This window comes from Mirounga angustirostris, unplaced genomic scaffold (assembly GCF_029215605.1).
Source record: "Mirounga angustirostris isolate CCGP_5_RB_7025 unplaced genomic scaffold, mMirAng1.0.hap1 SCAF_16, whole genome shotgun sequence".
Taxonomy (NCBI): Eukaryota; Metazoa; Chordata; class Mammalia; order Carnivora; family Phocidae; genus Mirounga; species Mirounga angustirostris.
Window position 1 is genome coordinate 10,260,937 of NW_026991724.1, and position 16,052 is coordinate 10,276,988.

General features: G+C 42.4%; 1 protein-coding gene across 1 annotated transcript in view; it reads left to right on the forward strand.

Moving 5' to 3' along the window:
- Nucleotides 1-16,052, forward strand: part of ADAMTS18 (ADAM metallopeptidase with thrombospondin type 1 motif 18) — a 147,413-nt gene that overhangs the window by 101,012 nt on the left and 30,349 nt on the right. The window contains exons 13-16 of the mRNA XM_045892105.3: nt 1,106-1,278; nt 5,179-5,309; nt 6,059-6,182; nt 6,914-7,158. Coding sequence (XP_045748061.1) covers nt 1,106-1,278; nt 5,179-5,309; nt 6,059-6,182; nt 6,914-7,158 — 673 coding nt within the window. The remainder of the gene's footprint in view (nt 1-1,105; nt 1,279-5,178; nt 5,310-6,058; nt 6,183-6,913; nt 7,159-16,052) is intronic.

Sequence of the window (16,052 nt, forward strand, 5' to 3'; positions counted from 1 at the left end):
AGACAAGGAATTTTAATCACATAAATTTATTAACCTGGAGCCTTCTTTCATGTTACATGTTTGCATTGAGCTTTTGTGTGAGATGATCCGTAGTTGGGTTTTAGCCTTTGGAGAAAAGCACAAAAAAGTGAGCATGAGAAAAAGCAATTGCTTTGTGCCTGTAAGAAGCTGGATAAGCCGTTATTGGTCATTTTCGTTTTGGTTTATGCTCCTTTTTTGTTTATATTGCTTTCTGGTTTTTGCAGTCTACCTACCAAGAGCTTAAAGAGCTGGCCATTAGATCATAATTATTTATGTTCTAATGGGATTCCCTACTCTGGAAATCCATTTCCCATTGTGCTTGGCAGGAGAGGAGTAGGCCACCTACAAAGTTAAAAAGTGATTATGCAGATGAAAACAAGGGGATTTTTGTTCACAGTTTAGGATCAACTAGAGTAAAATATACAACAGTCAGACAACAATCAGAACGTCGGCTCAATGACTGACAGAGCCAGATGGGAGGACACGGCAAATGGGGCTTTCTGCTCTTTCTCTTTGGTGTCCTGACTTTCTACATAGCAGCAGGTGGATGACATACTGTAGGAAGCTGGGTGTGTTTAGAAATGGGAGGAGAGCTGGGGAGTAGGTTGGGTCCACATTTGAAGAGCTTTGTAGCACACAGACACACATCTATCTACATTAATGAGAACATTTAGGTGCATTTACAAATTTCCCAAAACAGGTAACATGAGGAGCATCAAGAACATGCTCTCATCATTCTTTAAGGAAATAGCCAGAATGTAACACTGGGATCAGGGATGACAAGTCCGTTTTATCGAACATGGCAGTTCCAGTTGCTGAGCAGTGGTAATGCCTCCCCAAGGGCCATACTGGGAAAAGAAAGAAAAGAAAGAGCAAGTCCCTGATTGATGGGTTCTGCCTGCCATGGATACAAGGAGGGACATGGCATGTCGTATACTACAGTATTTCCGTTCTTGTCACAGATCACATACACTGCATGCCTTCTGATAATGTTCATCTTGATTGTCCCTCCTTACATTATTGCTTATGACTAATAATGAGCCCTCTGTTTGCTCACACTAAAGCTCTTTCATTTTATTTTTAGGCCTCAGTATGGTGGCAAGTTCTGTCCAGGTTCTAGCCGTATATATCAGCTGTGCAATATTAACCCTTGTAATGAAAATAGCTTGGATTTCCGAGCCCAGCAGTGTGCAGAATATAACAGCAAACCTTTCCGTGGATGGTTCTACCAGTGGAAGCCCTATACCAAAGTGGAAGGTAATTTGGTCTCTCTAAACCTCCAACAAATATGACTCTTTGTGGACAGCAATGTGAACGAAATCGCTGCCTACATAAAAGAGTTTCGATGTTGACGTCATCCTCTAGACCTGTCCTGACCCAGTTTTTCATTCACTTCCATAGGTTTTGTTTATTTTTCCATACTTTTTTTTTTTTCACAAGACAACCCTTTGTCCCCCACATTTGTAAGCCAAAGGGTTCATGTGTTTGGAATGTACTTATGTTTCAGAACTTACCTTTGACATTTCAGCAATTAAGTCTCCCAGGGATGTTAATTGAAATTGGTATGAATTGTCCAAACCAAAAACCCATGAAACCATATATGCCCCATAGAGGCACCATATTCAGCAATTGACGTGTTAGATGATTGCACGCATGGGAAGGCCTGTTTGCAGGGTATTACACACACACACACACACACAGAGCCATGAATTTCAAAATGTCTCCATACTGCGTTCCTAGTACTTACTATTACTTAAAGTTGTGGCTTGTATTTTACCTTTTAAATTGAATTGTTTTTATTTTACCAAAGTATCCAAACATTTATTTTAGTTATAATGTACACGTTTAATGCGCTTTCTGTTACCTTCGCAGACTAAGCTGTCACCGTTCTGGTTGTTTGCCTTCTATTATTTCAATTCCCTTGCTTTATCAAAACTCAGCCATCCTTGCTTGAGAAAGGATAACTGGGAGCCCCAAGGGCACACGCGTAGAATGGGAAGACCCTGATGTTAGTGGCAATTCGTGGGAAATAAGACTGAGGGTCGTAGCTGGGCAGAAGCTCAAAAAGAACCCGTGTTGTCAGTGACCATAGAGAAGCCAGCGGAGTTAGAGACCGCACACGACGCCTAACCAGGGGGATAACAGTAATAGTGCCGCTCTGCCCAGCCCCCGCCCAGCCGTCGCGGGAGCTCTGTATGGTTTCGGCTCATGACTGGTTGTCCAAAAGCACAGAGAGAGGCCGGCATGAAAATTCTGCAATTGCAGTGAGCCATCTCTAAGTGTCTACTTGTACGTGTTTCTTTTTTTAAAATAGAAACTCAGCCCTTTATTGTTATTTCCAGGGTTTCAGACTGCACTAAGAGATAATAGGTGCAGGGTTTATTAATGAGTTTTAAACCTTTTTTTTTAAAGTCCTGCTTCATGGTACGCCTCTTTCTTGCTTTATGGAAAAAATGTGTACTTGGAAATTAGTTTGTCTTTCATTTCTCTTGGACTTCAGTGACAAGGCTGGGAATACATCCATTTAAAAAAAAAAAAATTTCTCCAGTAGAATAATATAGAAACTTACCAAGAAAAAGAGAAAAGCCAGGTACCTGCAAAAATTCAGAGATAATAACTAGGAAAGGATTTAGATTTATTTGAAATCACTTCAAAGGACAGGATTTGTTCAAAGGCTAAGAACTTCTTAGCCATAGCCCCTTCTCAGGGAGGCCTCCCTCGCCAGCCTGCCCAGAATATCCTTCCTTCTTGTCATCCTCTCAATCCTTAACCTGCTTTGTTCTTCATAGCTCTTAGCCATGCATGAGTTTATATCATATAGTCGCTTATTCATTATCTTTCTCCCCGTAAGAATTTATGTTCCGCGGGATGAAGCCTTTGTCCATTTTGAGCATGCTTGGACCTCCAGCATCTGAGAACAGCCCTTGGCACATATTTATAACTTTTGGAATGAATGAGTGAATAAATAAGCATCAGCTGTCCATAATGGATGTGTTTCCCCTTTATGAGTGGCCAGCTCTCCATCGCTGGAGGCATTCTATCAGGAACTGAGCGATTATCTAGGAAGGGCACTGCACGAACATGTTCCTGGGGACAGATAGATAGAACACCTGCAGTTGCTTTCAAGTCCAGCATTTGAAGGTTTCTTTTCTCTTGGTTGAACACTCCTGTCATTCCGTGATTCTTAATGTATGGCCCTTTCCCCCAGACCCTGCTGTCCTTCCTTTCTCACTTCCCCTTCTGTTCCTTGCTTTGTTGTCTTAGAGATTCCTTGGTCTTTCCCACATCGTGTCTTTCATTCATACACAGTGTTTACAGAGTGTGTGTTGTGATCACCCTTTAAATAGGTTCTGTGTTGAGTACATGAGGAGACAGTGAAGCAAATAAACTTCGTAACTTGTGAAATATATTTTGGTTTCAAAAGTTTTTCACTAATTGCAGCCTTACTGAGTAAGGAGCATGCTACTTCATTCATTTGCTCAATGGATGTTTACTGAGCATTTCTTGCATGGGCGCCATTCTGCTAGATGCAGGGGGAGCTACACTGAGTAGAACAGAGACCCAGCCTGGGGAGCCCCCATCCTAGCATAGGAGACAGAAAAATTAAGGCCTTTTGTCTCTCCCTCTTCTCCTTCTGATACGTACTTAGAATCGGGAAACACTGACCATGATTTGAAGGTCTGGTGACATTCACGCAGGTTGGGAAAGAACAAGGGATGACTATTTGTTTTGTTTTGTTTTGTTTTGTTTTTTAAGATTTTATTTATTTGACAGAGCACAAGCAGAGGGAGAGAGAGGGAGAAGCAGGTTCGCTACTGAGCAAGGAGCCCGATATGGGACTCGATCCCAGGACCCTGGGATCATGACCTGGGCCGAAGGCAGCTGCTTAACCGACTGAGCCACCCAGGCGTCCCAGGGATGACTATTTGTAAATGTAGGCAGTCTTTGTCTTAGAGTAGTGAGATTTTTTCCCCCCTTCTGTGTTTCCAATAGACCAGTTGAGAAACTTGCCCTGGAGCCTCTGTGGGTAAAACTGAACCTTTTAGAACTTGTTCATTCCTGGGCATGACTGAGAAAAGAAAGGGTATAGATATGTCTTCCATAACCTCTGATGCAAAATTTGGGAGGTGTTTAATAAAGCTATTGAAAGAGATTTCTAGGTAAAGGAGAAACTTTTAATCCATCGGCACATCACATGATCCACATATTTGGATCATGATAAGCTAAGTACTTTCACATTTAAGTTTTGACTGTCTTTTATTAAGAGGTTTTATGAAGCACAGCGATTTGCAAACTGTTTACACGTTTGTTGTACAACTGTAGTCAGGGCTGATGTACGGTGTCGCCCACGCATGGGCTCCCGTGAGAAATGTCATCTGGAGCTACTGGCCAAGAAGAATGCTTTGTATTTGGGAAATTGGCATAGCTCCCTTCTGATAACAAGAGCTCTGTAGAAATACAGTATTTTTTTTTTCTTTTTGCCTGTGATACCAGAAACTTCTCAGGGACTTTATGGTCAATAAAAGCTGCATTTTTTAGCCTTTAGGTTTAGTTTGTTTCCTCTTCCTTTTCCTGACGTGATTATTCTCTATATGTTTTATAAACATGAACCATATGCCCCTCTTTTTTTCCCCAAAGTGCCTAAAACGTTTTCTCTTAACTACCCGAATAAATATCTAAAGTAATCCATGTCCTCAATCATGGTCAGCAAACTACACCCTGTGGGCCAAATCTGACCAGTTTTGGTTTGTTTGTTTGTTTGTTTTTGTAAATAAAGTCTTACTGGAACACGGAAACGCTCCTTCATTTATATATTGTCAATAGCAGACCATAAGCCCTGTAAAGCCTAAAATACTTGCTAACCAAGGAGAGTAGCTGTATAACCCACCGATCATGTGTACTGTGGCTATTACTAAGGATTAGAAAAATGAAATTTTTGTGTTAGAGCAGTTTTATTTGAATTGCAAACGAGATTCCTGTTTTTAAAAGCACATATATATGCATTCATGCATGCACACCCACACGCAAAACTGTGTAACATTTCCCATTTTAGTCATGATAGCTTTCTAAATAAACTTAATTCATCCTTCTGGCCATCATGTCATTTTCCTGTGATTTCCTCCCGATCACGTCCTGTCTTGATCTCTTTGCTTCTAGAGGCAGATCGATGTAAACTATACTGCAAGGCTGAGAACTTTGAATTTTTTTTCGCCATGTCCAGCAAGGTGAAAGACGGGACTCCTTGCTCCCCAGACAAACACGACGTGTGTATTGATGGGATTTGTGAAGTAAGAGGACATTTCTGCTTTGGGATGTGTGGTCATGCTGGTGTTTCCTCCTATCAAACGTGTACCGTGAGAAGTGGTACAAGAGATTCTGTGTCTGGAGAGAACGCAGCTTAGGGGAAAAGGCCAGTGTTTGCAAGTTGGATGTGCAGACTATCTCTAACATCCCCACTGATGTTCTGCAAGACCCCTCCGACCTCCTTATTAGCTCTTCACCTGTCTCCATGAGTATGCAATGGAGATGATGTATCTACTACACGCAGTAGCTGCAAAAATTAAATAAGAATGTAAAGAATAGTAGTAAACTTCCATTGCCTGTTTGCTAAGTATGTTCACTCTACGGTCAGAGCCTCAGAGGTGTGTTTTGACATAGTACTCCTATTTCCTGCCGATTAGTCTTCCTTTTAATTCCATTGTGTGGGGGGCTCAGCATTTTTCTGTTTCAGCAGGAGAGCTGGCCCAAGGAAGCTCACCTGCCATGAGTAGCAGCAGTGACTTTTTCTTCCAGTTTTCCGGAGGAAGAGTCTCAGCAAGCTTTGGATGAGTTCTGTAACTGCCCTAGTCCCGCATCTGGTAAAGGCAGAGGAGGGATTTGAACCCCCAAACATGAGACTCTGCCTTTAACCCTAACGCTGTTCTATCTTCCCGATGTTCTGAAGATAGAGCCCCATGTATCTCTTGGTTATTTGTAGCCGTCGGCTTTTCTGATTTTTCTCACTTTATTGTTGTTTTTTTTTTTATTTTGGTCACAGCCAGTGGGATGCGATCATGAACTTGGCTCTAAAGCAGTTTTGGATGCGTGTGGTGTTTGCAAAGGGGATAATTCGACTTGCAAGTTTTATAAAGGCCTATACCTCAACCAGCATAAAGCCAACGGTGAGAGATCCCTGCTGTTTCATTGCAGTGACTTTGCTGCTGACAAGTTTCTGTCAAGCTGGCCGTGATCGAGCCGTTTACCAGCTTGCCTGACACGCACAGAATGATGGCTTTGACACCTTGCGAGAACAAGGGGGGACGGGCGGTTTCTCAGCGTGAGGAGTTCCGTCAACACATACAGCTCTGAGATGTGTCTGTCAAATGCCTTTTTACTTTGCAGTTTGTCCTCTGTCCCACGGGCCTTTGTTAAACAAAGATCAGATTTTGAAACTTACGGTTCAGGATGTGAATCGTGATCCACACTCACGACGCCAGATGAATATTGGGAGCAATTATCTAAACGAATCTTGAGTAAAATGAAACCCAGAGCCCTGTTTCCTGAATATCACTATTGAGGTCCATGGCTCTAAGTTTCTTCCAAGTGGATTAAAGATTTAAAAGCGTTATTGAGTTTCATGGCCTTGGTTATTCTGGAAGGAAGAAGAGTGTCCCTCCTGTCCACAACATGTGCTTGGGAGAGGAACACACACTTTCTCTCTGGTGTTCCTTCCACTGGGAAAATGAAATAATTGATCATTTATTTGCACTTCATAGAGTAGGAATGAATGTCCGTTCATGATTCAACAACCCCACTCTATAAAAGTGGACATCACTGTGTCTCTGAGCATTGTTAGCTCCATTTCTCCAGTGTGCAACATGGAAAACAGCACTGTTCTATTCTTTCCGTTTAGAATATTATCCAGTAGTCACCATTCCAGCGGGGGCCCGAAGCATCGAGATCCAGGAGCTGCAGCTCTCCTCCAGTTACCTTGCGGTCAGAAGCCTGGAGCAGAAGTATTACCTCACGGGGGGCTGGAGCATCGACTGGCCTGGGGAGTTCCCCTTTGCTGGGACTGTGTTTGAATACCAGCGGTCCTTCAACCACCCAGAACGGCTGTATGCACCAGGACCCACCAACGAGACACTGGTCTTTGAAGTAAGCCCCTTCTGTTTGTTTAGTGCTCGGTGCCTCTTGCTGTATTTATAGTGAGCTAGCTTGGAGAACTCCTCTCCTTCTAGTGCAGATTTGTTTCCTAATAAGCTAAATTGCAAAGTGCATAGAGGAAGAGACAGGCTTTCCATTTTGGGGAAGAGGGCAAGAGTCCAGTGGGTCTCTAAGAGAATGCACAGATTTTCAAATTTAGATGCCAGCCTCTCAGCATTGCCCTTGGCTGCCCTTGACTGCCTTGAATGCTAAGGAATATAGTAGGAGTATTTTAGATAATTCCGTATTGTCTGCTTCTGCCATTTGGATAGACCACTGTAGCTCTTCACCACATCGGTCACCCAGCCTGGGACCAGTAGAATGATAGAGTAGAAAGAACACTTGCTTGAATGCCGAGAGCGTTTTAATCAGAGCAAACGACCTTCCCTGTGTAGGTTGTTGTTTCCTTAGAGGTAAGAGAAGAAAAATTAATGGATAGTAATCAGCCAGCATATCTGCAGATGACTCTGCAGACAAGTATCGCGCGTTCATTTTCCTTGTCCGTGTTGTGTCTCTGAGGTTGTTTTCTCTGCAAAGCGGGGCCAATCACTGCTTTTAGAGGCAATCAGTTTGCTTCAGGTTGTGTGGAAGCCATGCTGGCTACCACTTGCTAAGGGCTGAGATTACCAGACACCCAAGGTCGTCTTCCTGAGTTTCAGTTTCTCACCTACAAAATTGGTATAGAAAACCTACCTTGCTGACCTGCGAGAAAAATAAGCAATGAAGTGGGGAGACAGGTGAAGAGGCTTGTCTAACTCACACAGTTAGGGAAAAAGCAGAACTGAACTGGAGTCTGAATGGTTTCCATCTACAAGTATTTATTTATTTACTTTTTTAGAGAGAGCATGAGGAAGGAGGAGGGGCAAAGGGAGAAGGAGAGAGTCTCAAGCAGACTCCATGCTGAGTGCAGAGCCTGATGCAGGGCTCAATCCCATGACCCTGAGATCACTTTCATTAAACCTAACACACAGAAATGGAATTCTGATCAAGATTTCTGGATATTTTTTCAAAAAAAATTTTTTTTAATGTTCTTTTTCTTTTCTATCAAGCATCTGAGCTGGAAACATCTTTTCCTTCTCTTTAGGAAAGTTATATTTTCTCTTGAGAGGTGTATTTAGCTTGCAAGGTATCAGATTTAGAGCAACAACGCTTCATTACTTTTGCCAAGAGGCCTTTGATCCATCTCTGAGCAAATGTACACAAACCGAGGTCTGGGGCTGCAAAACAGCCTAAGTCAGGAAACGGGGCGAGGTACCTCTCACGGTGTCTGCCACGGGTGATCAGAACAAAGTGCAAATCCTTCCCGGGGAGAAAGACGTGTTTGACTACTTCGTGACAAGCAACCATTTTTTGGTCATTGTTTCTCTAGTCTTGTTCCTAAACACAAAGCTTCTCTAGTGGGTTTTTACAATTCTGCCTGTAATTTAAGGTTTGCCATTACACATATATTATCTGCAGGAAAACCACAACAAAGATTAGGACAAGAAATGATGGAATGAACAAAGCAGAATAATAGAGTTCCCTCTTGCTTTGATCTTTGGGACCTGAAATATCCCCTGGCATTGTCTGAGTTGATCACACTAACCAGATAATTGACACATTGTCACTGAACATTATACCAGCCTGGAGCTAAGAATTTTTATTTATCCTTTGCTTAATTTAAACATAACTCCTTATCTCATTCATCCATATTATGTAGCTCGGACTGACCCCAAATCTTTGGAGCGTTCACCAGGTCCTCAATTTTTCCTGATGGAGCTATTTTTGAGAAATGAAAGGAGGACCTCAATTGGTGATCGAGTTCTCCAAAAGTGGCCAGGTCCATCACCTGTCTCCTTGCAAATACAGACACCACCTTGAAAATAGGTCAAAATGCAAGGAGAAATATTGGCTAGCTCTAAATAAAATTATAAAAACATGACGTCTTCCCTAGGTTCAACCAGACAGGTATTTTTTAAAATAATTTCTTACTATTACATGAATAAGAACTATAATAATATCTATTAATACAGGATTGTAGTTTTGTCACAATAGATTAAGGTCACATTTGTGTAGCTATTGTTGTACAGAATCTTATTTTATGGACTCATTCTACTTACAGATTGAACGAAAGCTTAAATTAACATCTTAGGAATGTGACCTGTCTGAAAACAATCTAGAGGGAAACTTGTATGATTAATTGGACATGCCTTGCTTGTATTTTTAAAGGAGTTATGGTTTCATTCAAAAGTTGCAACTATGTTAGGAGCTGAAAAAAAAAGAAAACTCTAGTAACCTAGTATTATGTCTGTTTTATCTTTTAAAAGACTTTGGGTTAATAACTTTAATATTTAAATTATACCTTATTGCTCTTGGGGACATCATCAAATATCTGGTCAGTTTTTATCACATGTTCATACCTTTCCAAACTCAGTGGAACACAGTGATTTTTAAAACTTAAAATCACAATAAGCAATAACATACATTTTCCAAAATGAAACTACATATCAGTATCCAAGTAATCCACGGCTAGATTCTTTAAAGGAAGTTAAATAAAGTTCACGTGCCTTTCCATACAGCTATGGATTGAACCAAAATGAATACTTTGGGAGCCAAAAATATGTTCACTCCAATATAAAAATGTTGAATGTGTTTTAACAGCCCTGTGGGATGCTGGAATCAAAGTGTGGGAACCTACCAGAATGAAAAATGCTATTCCATCCCCAGAAAGTATAAGTCTCTGAAAGAAAGCACTTTCTCTCTTGGCCTCTTAAAATTACTGAATGTTCACTAAGTTCTTACTATAGTGTAGAATTTAGCAGAAGGGTATGTTTGCCAAAATACATGGGGGTGGCATTGGGGGGGATAATGTTTCTCTCCTTCATACGTATTAATCAGATCCTCCCAATATCTTAGCTAGCTCCCATCTTCAACCACCGTGGTATGTATTGACCTAGGTACCTACCTTCAAAGCAGTTTTCCTCTCTTCACTTCCATGTCTGATAAAAAGAAAATTAAGCAAACATTCATTGGGTGCCCATTCTATGCCCAGTCCTGTCTGAGGCATTGGAAATGCACAAATGGTTACAACATAAATGATTTTGCCAAAACACTGTAGTCTGTAGTGAGTGAGTGTTGTATGTGTGGAAGCAGCATGGGTTAGAACAGAGAACATCTATATATAAATAGTTGGCTCTGTTCTTCCCTATGTCACTTTGCATGAGTCACTTCAACTCTCTGGGTCCCAATCTTCTCATTTGAGAAATGAGGCTAAGCTCATGTCTTGCATTATATCCTGTGGCAGTGTCCTGAGGTGCCTTTATATCATCCCAATCCCCGTAATAGCAGAAAGAAGACTTGCTCATCTTTGTAGCCTCCAAAACCGGCATGATATCTGGGACATTGTAGATGCCCCCAAAATGTTTATTGAATGAGTGACATCCATTGATAAAAAGTACTTATTCACTTAAAGAGTAGAACCTTCTTTCCAAATGAAGAAGTCATACAAGCAGGTGATGAATAAAACAAATGACCAGATGGTGGCTATACTTGGGTAGGGGGGGAGCACAGCATAATGAATAAATTGGTTCAATGATTATGTTGTACACCTGAAACAAATATAACATTGTGTGTCAACTATACTCAAATAATAAGAAAGCATATGAAAGGAGAGCTTCTGACCAAAGTCAGGAGTAACAGGCCGAGAGGCCAGCCTTCTCCTTCCAGCCGCACCCCCCACCCCCAGCTTCCAGCCCCTTCTGTCCCATACCGCCGTCGTAATCCGAAGTTCTCTGAAGAGGTCTGAACTTCTGCAGTACACATTGTAAAAACCACTGGATTTCATCATCTCTTAGCACTAGTCTTAAAACTGTACAGTTTCAAGTAGATTGACTAGCACTTAAAGAATTGAAATTTGATCTCCTAAATTACATTTGAGGAATCAGTATGTAGGCAAATGCTTGCCTTTCCCAGAGTGAATGATTTGCACATAAGAAGTTGCTGACCAGTTAGTTCACAGCAGATTTAGCTTAGTTTAGGAGAGTAGCAACTTGCCCTCTCAGGGTGGTGGATTTATCAGATCTTTTCAGTTTTTTTCTGGGTGTAGCCTAGTGCAAGGCAAGGGTTATGCAATCCTGGGAGTAATTGACTGCTGTCAGTTAATCCCAAGAAATAAGCACATGGCCTGACACCAAAAAGAAGTGTCTTCTGCATCTGGTTCTTTTTACATGTCGAAACCTTCTAGAATGTCTTCATAGGGAAGCTCAACTTAAACTAAATGGAAAACAGACCTTCACTTCTATCACTGAGTCACCCCGTTTAAAATGCAGTCTCTGTTACAAACATTCATTCTCCCTGGAACCTTGACTCAACATGTTTCCACATTTGCAACAGGTGGATGTCAGTTTAAACAGAGCTGGCCCCATTGATTTCCTCAGTGGCCAAGGGAAATTCCTAAGGGTAGTCAAGGATTTATATGATTGTCTTAGGTCTTAAATTTTTAAGGCATTATTTAAGTCCATCAATCAAGTTTTTATTTTGAAGTATATTCATACATATACATGTTAATGACTTGAAGAAAAGGAGCTAATTTTCAGGACCCTGTATTAAATTTCTGCATTCTTCAGGGAAAACCCCCTTGTACACACACAAACACACACACACACACACACGTACCCCAGCAAAAAAGAAATCAATATTGACTTGGCAATCATCTGCTTTCTGAGATCACTACAGAGACAGTTATTATAAACTAGATAACTTCCACATATTTCTTCTATTCAACATATTCCCACAACGTAAGTCTGGCATAAAGTCTAAAGAATTTCTCATTGAACTAGTGCATTCATTAGTCATCTGAAGGACTGAAAAGTCAGCTTGTGTGTTAAGTCTTTAGGACATTATGTATGGACCGCACCATATTATGTTTATTTTATTGGCTTTCGGAGCACGGGAAAAGCTAAATGTGTTACTTCTATACCCCACGTAGCTAGATTGGGTGTGGGGGTGTGTGTGTCTGTTGTGTAAGGAATTACATTTTGAACAATTTCACAGAAATGTGGAAATTGAACATCAGAGTTGAAATTTACACATGGCTTTTGTTGAAAAATAGTCATTTAATCTGACACGGATATATATATGTCGGGCTTTTTGAGGATAGCTGAAAACTTAATATTTTTCCATGTTGAGGTTGAGATATAGGAAATGTAATGTCACGGACTTTGTACTTTGTTTAATCACTGTGCAAAAGGCCTGTTTAACATACAGTTTTAAGAGACCTTGGTAATAAGAATTAAAAACACAAAAAATTGGGGCACCTGGGTGGCTCAGTCGGTTAGGCGTCCGAGTCTTGGTTTCAGCTCAGGTCATGATCTCAGGGTCTTGGGATCCAGCCCTGAACTGGGCTCTGTGTTCAGCATGGAGCCTGCTTGAGATTCTCTCCTTCTTTCTCTACCCCTCCTCACTGCACTGTTCAAATGCACTCGTGCTCTCTCTCTCCCCCCAAAACAAATAAATGAATGTTTTAAAACACACACACACACACACACGATTTATTTTTTCATGATCAGGTGTCCCCTTAGAAATGACACATTTTTTAGAAGTGACTGAAGGTGAGCTTTTTTGCTAGTTGATGCATCTTGTCCCTCCTCCTCCTCCTCCCCGTTCTTGCTCTCCTCCCTTCTGGCTCTTTCTTCCACTTCCTCTCTGTTCTCCTTCATTTTCTCTTTCTCCATCTCTCTGTGTCTATGTCTCTCTTGATCTATCTCTCTCTCTCTCTCTCTAACACACACACACACACACACACACACACACACACACACCCAACAACCACCTAGTCATACTCTGCATCAAACCACCCCACAGTGGGAGGGAACGTGAGGAGATTCATCATGAGTGTTTCATTATACAGTCACTTCATCTCTGTGTGGTAAACAGGATTCAGGATGACATGATAACACAGGTTGTTTTTCGAAGACTGAAATCTGATCACCTGTGTTTTGATGGCATTCTTTCCTTTTTGAAAAAGTCTTAAAAATACAAGCTCTCTTGAATGCTGAGGACTTTTTTCCTCCTCCTCCGTGTGAGGTGGCACAAGGGATGTTTAACCCTTGGGAAGCCCGTTGCCCTTTGTAAGGCTGGTAAGTGAGAAACCGGGGAGCCACAGGCCAGTCTCAAGGCAGAAAAAGACATCTCAGGAAAATTAATAAACAACTTCCTCCACACTGCGGCAGACCAAGCCGGTGGGGCCATGGGGAGCAGGTGGATGGGCCGGAGTGTTGCCTTGTGCCCCTGCCATCTGAATTCTGCCCCCCTCAAGAGGCCGGCCTCGGGAAAGACGTGCCTCAGGATCAAATCAGCGTCGGGGAGAGGAGATTAGCCAAGTAGCACGGACTTGAGCGAAGACACAAAACCCAGAAGAGGCAAAGAAGTAACGGAGAATTAATTCGGAACAGATGAGAGAGACCTCCGGCTCCAGAGGATGATTCCGAGGAGCTTTTGTGATGCCACCTCATTTGTCTAGAGGCTGCCATTTGCTATTTGAAGTGTGCCTCCCCCCTCCCTCCGCCCCAGTTGATTCATGGCAAATACTTGAATGACGGGTGGGAGAACACTATTTATTTCTCTTCATTAAACTCCAAGGAATGAGGGCGGGGCTCGGGGTGTCCACCCCCACCTCTGAAGCTGCCTAATAGTTGCATTTCCGGGGAGCCCACCCCAGTCACAGTCCTGTTGATCCCTGGGTGTGTCCTTCCAGCCCGGAAGCAAACAAGAAGGCAGAGACAACGGGCAGAGTTGTGACATCATAGGGGCTTCCAGAAATCACAGCACCTTACAAAAACATGGCTCCATACCACCGAGCTGTCCCTTCCCTGAGTGTTATTCGACATGTGAGGTCCTGTGCACTCGAGTCACAGTCTGTCCAGAAGGGCCAGTCTACAAAGCCTATCCTGTTTCAGTTGTCACAACAGCAGGTTTGGTAAAACCTCTAAATAAACCCAGGGGGAAAATAGATTGAGGAGATCAAAAGTCACCTATGCCTAAACCAGACCTTAGCACGGTCAAGAAATACAAGTTCCAGGTTTGAACCCAAAGCGCAAGGTAAATGCTATAGCATGCTATTGAATCCCAGTGACAGAGTACTTCCCATGGCTCGTACCATTTTTAGCATTTTAAAGTATGGTCCCAGGCATTGTGTTTCAGAGCTGGAGAAAGAGTGTGGTAAGAGAGAAGACGTCAAGTTTTGGAGTCAGACTGTATCAGAGACTCGAGTCCCAGTGTTGCTACTTAACTAGCTAGTGCCCCTGTAATGAGTTTATTCATCTACAGTACTGGGGGAAGAACAGCACTCAGTCTTCCTCGTGATACCGTTATCAACTTTAAATGAGACGATGCATGTACAATCCTTTGGCATACAATAACTACAATAAGCATTGCTGTTATTTCAAAGCATTGCTGTTAAGTCAAATACATTATTGAGGACAAGAAACAAGCTTTCTAGCTTACATTAGTTAAAAGGCCAGTCCTTAAAGCCTATCTGTAACTCTCTGATTTACTTGGGAGAATTCAGACAACTTTTTTTTTTTTTTTTAAAGGCCTTAAATGAGGGTTGTCTGGGTGGCTTAATTTCCTCTGAGGTGGTGATCTCTCGGTCCTGAGATTGAGCCCCACTTGGGGCTCCATGTTCAGCATGGTGTGTGCTTGATCCTCTCCCTCCGTCCCTCCCCTCCAATTCTCTCTCTCTCTCTCTCTCAAATAAATATTTTTAAAAATTTAAAAAATAAAAGGCCTCAAATTAAAAAAATACAAAACTGATTGAAGGCATTTATAGTTTACAATGCATATATAGACATAGTTTATAGAAGGCATTTATAACATTAAAAATTAAAAGGGGGAGCAAAAGAAAGAGAGGCGTTTACCCAAGATGACTCAATGTGTCCTTTGTTTTAACTTTGTGTGCCCTAAGCAGAAACCGAACCCCCCCTCCTTCAGAGGGCAGTTGGTAGACTCCAGTCCGTCTGTGGTTTTCCAACTTAAGAAGCTGTAAATTTTATAACTCTGCACCCTGCGGTCAAAGCTGTTGAATGTTGTGTCTGAAGTCAGGTGGTTCGTGTGTTAGAGGTAGACATTAAACAGTTCTACTAAGGACCTGGAAGTAGTTATGGAGGTTGCTTGTCAGCTGTAAATTAGAGACCCAGTGCCAGTTGGCTGGAAAATTCTCTGGACTAAGTCCAGTTAAGTAGACTGAATCGCTGGCGGGCTCTCTAAATGTGCGCATTTACCAGCTCGCCGTGCAGGCTGACATGCAGCGTGGGGTGGCTCAGAAACAGAATTGTGATCCTCGTGCCGCGGCTGGGGGGAGGCAGTGGGGGGCGTTCCCGGGACCCGGAGGGCATCTGTGTTCTCCACTAGAGCCAAGAACAGTTACTGACTGCTTTCGACAAAGTCACTGAAAATGCTTTGAAATAGATGTGAGTGGCAGGAACGATCGGGTTCACATTGCCCCTTGTCCCAGCCTGGTTCCTCTGCGTTCATGGGGGCAGCTGGAGTCTCAGCTGTGTGGTTACTCCTGCTCTCCAGGTGCAGGTGGGAGAGTCTGTGATCAAAGGGATGGCCAGAGTCATACTGACGTCCTTAGGTGCAGGCCCACCTGACCAGAGGCTATTGTCTCCGTTTAGGAAGGGTGGGTGACATCAGTGTTAGACCACAGGGTCATTTAGAATTTGGAAAGTCTAAAATTGTGTCTTAAACCTGGTGCAGGTGACAACCTTAATGGCCAGGACCTACAACGTCCACAAAGCCTCATGCTCAGAAGGACTCTCTGTTCAGTCTAATGCTCTGCTGTCACTAACTTGAAATTCTTAATAATG